Raw genomic sequence first — 8,654 nt, 5'->3', positions numbered from 1 at the left:
TTTTTTTTTTTTTTTTTTTTTTAATAATGCCTTTCCTAATACTGCCTTTGTTCCTAGCTTGTAGGGACTCAGACTTCCCAGCTCTGTTCAAAGCCAATAGTTAGGTGGTCATTATGTTTATTCTGACATAAAAGATAGTACATACTTTGGCTAGCCTGTATATTTCACAAAGCAATTGATAGGTTTTTCACACTTACCAAAAGAGGCACAAATGTGCATTTGCATTAAGTATAATATGCCTGCCATAGTGTAGATATGTTATAAAAATGTCTATGATCTCATATTAGCGTCATTACTCATTTCACTGATCGCTGAGAGCTCTTGATTAGTAGAGAAAAGAACTATGACCTAGAAAGAAGTTGCAAGGGGAAAAGTAGCAGTAACTGTGTGTATTGTTTGGTTAGATTATAGACTTCTTACTATGTTAGACTCTCATGATCCTTTCTGAATACTGGGTATCATCACTTCACCAGAAGAGTCTGAGATTGGTACTTGCTGAGTAATGAAGGTTTGATCTTGAAGCTTACTGTCATCCCTGCAGTAATAACAAAATGACAGACCTGTCAGCAACCACATACACATGGATCTTGGTTCAGAACAGTAGACTTGTCAATAACTCCCACACAGTTCTAGCACATATAAAATGTACCCACAACCATTCTGATCAGGCTCACGGTCATTGCTTTGTCAAGAGAGCTCTTACCCAAATTCCTCTCTCTCTCCATCAAGAACAACATAGTCTGGAACTGGAGGCCTAGAATGCTGGCTGTATTTCCTGTGGTAGGTAAAAATTAACAGTGAGTTGGTGTCTCCTCGTGCCCTGTATTTCAACTACCCTTAAAGTGCTAAATGAAATGTTTCAGTTGGGAGGAGATGCTTATTTTCAAAACTGAGCTTTACGCACACATAGAGTGAATATAAAGCTAGGCAAGTTAATACAAACTTATTTTCTTTTAAAATTGAAACCTGTTGAACATAAATGGAAATATTTACGGAGATGATCAAGATGGTGATACACATAGAACAGCTATTAATGGTGATGGTTAAGACTCAACCAGAGTACTGACCAGAAACATGGCCAGAAAAATTCCCTTCCCACAAAAAGAACCTCAAATACAGAAAAATTACCCAATGGAGACAGACCCAATATGAAATTTCTTTTACATTGGGAAGTCTGATTTAAGAACAGGAAATAATCATATCCTAATTCAATATGCTAGTGGAAAGTAAGCTAAACAGAATTAATCAAAGTATATTAAGTTGATTTTCCAGGAGATAAAGACACATATTCTCCTAAAACTGGTGCTCAATTAGATGCATATGAAAGCAAAACAAACCCATTCAAAATATGGCCCATTAAACAGTCTAATAATGAGACATAAAACAACATACTTTGGATACTACTCATACCTGAGTGTAGCCACAGTGATTGCTGATGCATAAGAGAGTACAATTTATTGGTTATACTCCTTGACTTTGTTTAAGCACAAAGAAAAATACCACACTGTTAGAGTCACAATCATATAATCAACTGAACTCATAAACTTCTAGTTACTGTCTTTGCCTTGACAATTCATCATCTAATTCCTCTCCTCTCTGGCTTGAGTTTTCTCATTAAATTCGTCTTCACCTCACATTTCGCTATTCTGTTCCCATCTTTTCCCTTCATCCCTTCATCTGAGATTCTCACAGGCTTAGATTTGTTCTGTTGTGGCCAGATTTAAGTTCATGGCTTTGGTGTGAAATATTTCTACTCAAATGCCTTTGTTTTTCCAGTGTTGAAAACAAGACAATATGGAACTAGAACTCTGGTTGTTTCTTGGGGTACTGAAAAGTCAACTCACAGTGAGACAGATATTCTGGACCTGTGGTCTGGATTCTGCCTCCACCTCTTAATAAAAAACAAAAAACAAACAAAACTTTGGAAGGCTACCAAAGACACAAAGTCCATTTCAAAGTCCTCCATTTTCCATTTAACCTATAATTCTTTAAGCTCTGCTCTTTTCATTGTCCTCTTACTTGTTCTCCTGTTTATTTTAGTGGTTATTCCTAGCCTCAGCCCTTTACTCGTCTACCTTCAGCCACTCTCCTATACTCAACTACCAGTTTTCACTAAAAATGCTCAAATCTTCCTCCCTAAGCTCACCCTGTACTCAAATCCCTATTTACAAATGCCTCAAGTATTTTTCACTTCAATATACTAGCATCATTTCCAATTCAACACTGAAAATACTCCTTGCCATTTCTTCTGCCCAGAATGTTTTTTCCTCCACCTTCTGTTCCTATTTACCTTTTATTTTTTTTAACGTCTTTTTTTTCATGTTCCAAGATTCATTGTTTATGTACCACACCCAGTGCTACAATGCAATATGTGTCCTTTTTAATATGCACCACCAGGCTCACCCATCCCCCCACCTCCCTCCCCTTCATAACCCTGTTTATTTCCCAGAATCCACAGTCTCTCATCTTTCATCTCCCCCCGCCCCGATTTACCCCAATTCACTTTTCCTTTCCTTCTCCTAATGTTTTTCATGTTGTTCCTTGTGCTCCACAAGTTAAGTGAAACCATATGATAACTTTCTCTTCTTGATTTATTTCACTCAGGATAATCTCCTCCAGTCCCATCCATGTTGATGGAAGAGTTGGGTATTCATCCTTTCTGATGGCTGTGTAATATTCCATTGTGTATATGGACCATACCTTTATCCATTCATCTGTTTAAGGGTATCTTGGCTCTTTCCACAGTTTGGCAATTGTGGACATTGCTGCTTTACCTTTCAGAGGTCAGCTCAAGCTTTTACTTCCTCAGTAACTTTCCCAGACTCCTCAGTTAGGTCAGATTCCCCCAATCTAAGCTACCTTACCATTATAAACCACTCCTTGGAGCCAGTGTCATAGTTCTACTTTTACACGTGTAAACATGATTTGAATAATGTTTTTCTTCCATGTAGGCTATGAACTCCCTGAGATTAGAAATGATGTCTTTATTTGCTCAATACTGTATCTTCAATAAGTAGTAGGTACCCAGTATGTATATGCTACATGAATTAATGGACAGATTAAATAAAATTTAAACATTTCCTTCATGCTAGCTTTCCAGATTTTTCATTTGCCTTTCATACCACCATTCTTGCATTTCTAAGCTAAACACCTTAACTTTGACACTTTGCTTTCTTTATTCCTTTTGTCTTTTATCACCAAGTCCTGTTTCTCCTTCCTCACTGTCTCAGTTTGTCCCTTTTCTCTGATGGCCTCCATTCCCACCTATACCCACACTGCCACACATCTGGAAAAGCATGGCAGCGTCTGCTTTTCCCAGCTCTACTTCTGTGCTGTGGTCCGCCCTACATGTCAGTGCGTCAGGTTCAGGTCAGCTCTGGGAACCGTGGCCTGTGAACTCTTCCAGTGAGACAGTATGAGAGTAGGGCTTACTGCTCTTGGATTCCTTCAAGGCAGAAAAGGAAAGTGTGTTATACTACTTTGGAATGTACAGTGACCTAAGACTTAGTTTTTTCTGCATGGATTTTAAGGGTCATCATGATTTAATCTATAGATCCAACCTTATTTCTAATTCTAATTATTCTCTAGTACCATCAGTTTTTTTCAGCCTGGGAAGTATTTCCTCGATATCCCCCGAACACCCTGCCTCCATTCCTACCTCTGGGCTTTAGCCTAAGCCCCTCTAATGTACCTTTCCAACCCTGTGTACTCCTCTCTCCTGCAAGGCACCTTGCAGGTGATATATACTCTTTGAAATATACTGAAATATATGAAATACACTTTTTTCAGTCTTCCTGACTGAAGTCTTTGGTAACTACTGTAGGCCACTGACATATTGTCTGAACTCCGATGATACTTTATTGTGCCACCTAACTTTTTTCTTTGCTGTTTCGTTTTATTTGGGCAACTAGATTATAAACTCTTAGAGATCAAGGGCAATGTCTCTTGGGGCCTGGGTGGCTCAGTGAATTAAGCCTCTGCCTTCAGCTCAGGTCATGATCTCGGGGTCCTGGGCTTGAGCCCTACATCGGGCTCTCCGCTCAGCAGGGAACCTGCCTCCCCCTCTCTCTGCCTGCCTCTCTGCCTACTTGTGATCTCTCTCTCTCTATCAAATAAATAAATAAAATCTTAAGAAAAGGGCAATGTCTCTTAATTCCTTTGAATGCCCATAATCCCTAACATAGTACCATGCATGTAAGCAATTAATAAGTGGTTGATCTATTTTAGCCACTTTATAGTTCATTACCAGGGTTTTAGTCACTGATAAAACATGGTGGAGAAAGAAAGTGAAATGAATCATTAAAAATAATTAGTTGGAGGGCGCCTGGGTGGCGCAGTGGGTTAAGCCGCTGCCTTCGGCTCGGGTCATGATCTCAGGGTCCTGGGATCGAGTCCCGCATCGGGCTCTCTGCTCAGCAGGGAGCCTGCTTCCCTCTCTCTCTCTGCCTCTCCGTCTACTTGTGATTTCTGTCTGTCAAATAAATAAATAAAGTCTTAAAAAAATAATAATAATAATTAGTTGGAATAGCTGAGGATTTCTGTTTTCTTTTCTAGGTCTTTTTCTTGGTATTAGAGGTTCTCTTGAATAATAATCAGCTTAAAAATCATTTACTTGGGAGAGGGTGGTTAGGTTATGGACATTGGGGAAGGTATGTGCTATGAAGTGTGTAAACCTGGCAATTCACAGACCTGTACCCCTGGGGCTAATAATACATTACATGTTAATTTAAAAAAATCAATCATTTACTTATCTTTGCAAAAATTGTTAAAATCCTAACATTACTGTACTGCTCTTTAGTGACCACTCAAGCAGCCGAGCAACATTGTACCTTCTCAGCAAGCATTCCCTTCAATATCTAAGCTGTCTCTTTTCTCCCCCCTTTCATTCTACCTCATCTTTCATTTTTGTGCTCATTCATTCATCTCCCATTCTTCATCTCTGGGAGTGGCAGATGCTAAGCAGTATGACCGGTTTGTATTTTCTGGTCCTTTCCCATTCCTTTAATTCTAAATGAGAAAAAGTTCATTGTTCCTATATGGTTTCTAGGTTTGGTAACAATTTGGTATTTTGTTACAAAAATAGGGAGTTACCTAGGAACAAAACCATTCATTTTTGCAAAAAGCAATCTCAAGACTTTCTCCTTCTGCTCCCAGGTCAAATCTCCAATATCCACATTTCCTTGAATATCGGTCCTAAAGAATTTCAAACAAAAAAAAAGAAAAAATATATAGCCAAATAAGCATCTCATCTTTCTAAAAAAAATAAGAAATATGTAAACATGAGAAAATTTCCAAACCATAACTGAATATTAAGAGGCTTCCAAATGTAAAGACTACAAAGCAAACTGTGTCCGTTACAAAATCATAAAGTTGAAATGGATATCAATAGGCTAGCCATTCTGAAATGTTAGTCAATAAGATAAAAATAAGAAAAACTGTAATAAGAAAAAGGTTTGTGCTCAAACATTAAGCAAATAAGCAAAATAGAAAGTTGCAATATAATATGCATTGAGATACAAAAACAAAAGGAACAAAACAGCCACAGAAAAGTTATTTATAAGATGAGATTATTCTTAAATTCCTTTTAACATTTTTTTGGTATCAGATATTTTGCTATGAAAACAGAGTAACAAGAGGTAGGTTTAGAAAACTACACATAACTTAGCCTATTTTCTTACCTTGAAATAAACCTGCAGCTAAGCCTTTCAGGCAGGTCTTTATCTATACTATCAATTCCCAGGGGATTTGTAGTCTATTTGCTATCTGTGAAAGCTGGCTGGCACTGTAGAGAGTACTGATGCTATTCAATGTAAGAAGCGTTTTGCAGATAGTTCTATTGGGGTAGTTTTCTTTAAAAGTTTAGGTTTGGGGACGCCTGGGTGGCTCAGTTGGTTAAGCAGCTGCCTTCGGCTCAGGTCATGATCCCAGCGTCATGGGATCGAGTCCCACATCGGGCTCCTTGCTCAGTGGGGAGCCTGCTTCTCCCTCTGCCTCTGCCTGCCATTCTGTCTGCCTGTGCTCGCTCTCTCCCCCTGTCTCTTTCTGATAAATAAATAAAATCTTTAAAAAAAAAAAAAAAAAAAAGTTTAGGTTTGGCCTTATGATCACCGTATACTTCAACTTTCCTTCCCCAATCTGCCTCTTAAGCAGATGATGTAATATTCTAATCACCATTTCTGCCCTGCTGGTACAGTCAATAGTACACTGTGGTTAAGATGAGAAGTTGTTCAATAGCATAAATGTCACACAGGGCAGAAGAGGAAGAGTCTGGTTTCTGTAATAACGATGTAGAGAATCACTTTAAATACCACCCTCTTAAAACTTACTTATTACTTTGGAGCCAAAAATATAAAAGAAACTGCCTTATGTATGGTGGGGACTCAATTTTCTTGACATATTAAATTTTAAAAAAGGAAATTATAGCAAATCTCTTAGTAATGGAAGTAACAGACTTCTGAATATGGCAAAAAGTTTTAAAAATCATAGCATGGACATTTTTGAATAACAGTCTTGTCTTTCAAAGGCCACTGACCATGTCTAACCCTCCCAACAGCTATATAATTTAAAAGAAACTGCAAATTAGTCAATTATAAACCAAAGCAGAAAACTTACTTGGAAGCACTGTTAATATTAGTACATAGTAGTAGGGAGTCCTTTTGAGTTTTGTGAGTTAAGGCCTTTGAAGAGCCTGGGATATAAGACTTTTTTTTTTTCCAGAATAATCTTTAAAATACACTATAATTCATGGTTTAAGAGTGTACTGACAGACAAAAATGCTAACAGGAAACAATCATTGTATCCAGTCAACAACTGTCTCAAGCATTCTGCTACCTTTATCACAGTGGCAGTAGATCTCTGGAGGATATTTGGGAAAATCATGGGAACTTTCAGTTAAAACAATGATGGGGGCCCACTACTGGATCCTCCAATCCATGGGACAGTTCTGTACAATAAAGAATTATCACAAAGAACTGTTATATTGGTTTTTTAAATTATATGTTTAGTTAGATATTATTACCTATGAATTTCATCTCAGAATAGTAAAGGAAATATTACAAAATATTTGTGAAAATACACTTATCAAAAATGTTTAAAACTGAATCTGAACAAACCTCTGTAATGAGTTTGCAAAAAGTAAAATAAAAGAACACGTTAAAAGATACTACAATGACATTCTGTGGAACAAATGATCTAGTCTCTTTAAGAAGTATCTGTGATGAAAAAAGGGAATCTACTAAGCCCCACATACTGTGCTAAGCATAGGGGTTATAAAGATGAGTAAGATAGTTCCTGCCCTCAAATAACTTACTGAGTAATCTATTCAATATCTAGATATTAGCAAACTGAACTTCTGAACTTACTTCTCTAAAGGGCACAAAAATAGCACAAAAGAAAAAAAATAGTAAAAATATGATTAGTACCATTTCTCAGCCTCCATAAGATCTTGATTCACACTGTTGGTGCTGTGCTCTTTGCCATCAAATGTTCGGATTTTGGGATATTCTGTTCTTCCTGCACATGCCTCTCTCATTTTAAAATTGAAAGCAGCTTGTGCTACCCGTTTATAATGCTTCCTGCTAAATAGGATCTGTTGCTTCACTTGGTGTAGAGCATCTAAAAAGAACCTTTCCACTTCTGTTCTCTCGTCCAGTATGTTCTTGGCCAGCTTCTTTACTCGATTCATTTCTTTGTCCTTCATCTGGAGAAGTTGCTGCAGCTTGTCAATTTCAACCTGCCCTGCTTCGTTCTCTATCATTGCCTGTTGCTGTATTTTACAAACTTCAATCTCAAACTCTCTGGTCATACAACTCAGGGCAGTCTCCAAGCTTACCACCTTCTTCTGAAGAGTTTGGATTTGCAATCTTTGCTGGGTAAGTTGCATAATCTTTTCCTTAACCAACAGGTCATTGATCTCCTAAAAACAAAGATGAGAGACGTGAGAGGGTTTTTTTAGTCAATTTCAGAACTTAAAAGTTCCTAATTTTCATTACTTCATGAGATTTAAATTTGATGCCAGGTTGAGATGGTCATATTTGGTGTTCTGTGTATGGAGAGTAAAATACATCTGAGGGTTGTTCTTCTCTGGGCTTGTGAAGGCCATTACTTTTGCTAAGTAAGAAACGGTCCTTCCCCAAAAATTCTGAAACTTTAAATATTTTGTATTATCAGAAAGGGTGATTTCAAAATCAGTAAAACAATATAGTAATACACTAACAACTATATCCTGGAAATTGTTGCCTATCATCGGGTATAGGCTAGTTGCCTATTTCTTTTTCATTTTCCCTTTCCACCTTAGTGATAAAACTCTAGTTTTATTCAGGAGGGCAGGAAGCCCACCTGAAATTTCTCAGTCTCCCTTGTGGTTCAGCAAAGCCATATAGCTAAGTTGAGTCAATGAAATTTAAGTAGAAGTGTGTGCAGGACTTCCAGGAAGGCGTCTAAAGGGAGGGGCAGACTTTTTTCCTCATTGTCCTTTTTCCTTCCTGCTGTTTGAGTAATGGTTAGCGTTCCAGCAGCTGCTTTGGGCCACGAGGTGACTTTGGGGATGTCAGCTACACACTGCACAGCAGAGTTAAGGAAACTGAGTTCTGTTGGTTTTGTGGCACCAGCATTCCAGCTCTGGTTTGCTAACCTCCAGACATCCTTTAGGGGAG

The 8,654-nt window shown here is 37.9% G+C and overlaps 1 protein-coding gene across 5 annotated transcripts in view; it reads right to left on the bottom strand.

The window, feature by feature from the left end:
- BBOF1 (basal body orientation factor 1) overlaps window positions 1-8,654 on the bottom strand; it is a 38,743-nt gene that overhangs the window by 6,291 nt on the left and 23,798 nt on the right. The window contains exons 8-11 of one of the 5 annotated variants that reach the window (XM_082733454.1): window positions 7,422-7,915; window positions 5,092-5,193; window positions 704-775; window positions 421-535 (exon numbers count right to left, since the gene is read on the bottom strand). In XM_082733454.1, the coding sequence (XP_082589580.1) occupies window positions 433-535; window positions 704-775; window positions 5,092-5,193; window positions 7,422-7,915 (771 nt within the window). In that variant the 3' untranslated portion in view covers window positions 421-432. Of the gene's footprint in view, window positions 1-420; window positions 536-703; window positions 776-5,091; window positions 5,194-6,870; window positions 6,944-7,421; window positions 7,916-8,654 lie in introns of those variants that run through there. The other 4 variants (XM_082733455.1, XM_082733456.1, XM_082733457.1 and 1 more) reach the window with 4 other exon arrangements.

The sequence above is a fragment of the Mustela nivalis genome (genome assembly GCF_964662115.1).
Source record: "Mustela nivalis genome assembly, chromosome: 6".
Taxonomy (NCBI): Eukaryota; Metazoa; Chordata; class Mammalia; order Carnivora; family Mustelidae; genus Mustela; species Mustela nivalis.
The sequence above is the reverse complement of the archived record's forward strand: the minus strand, read 5'-3'. Positions and strand labels throughout refer to the sequence as shown.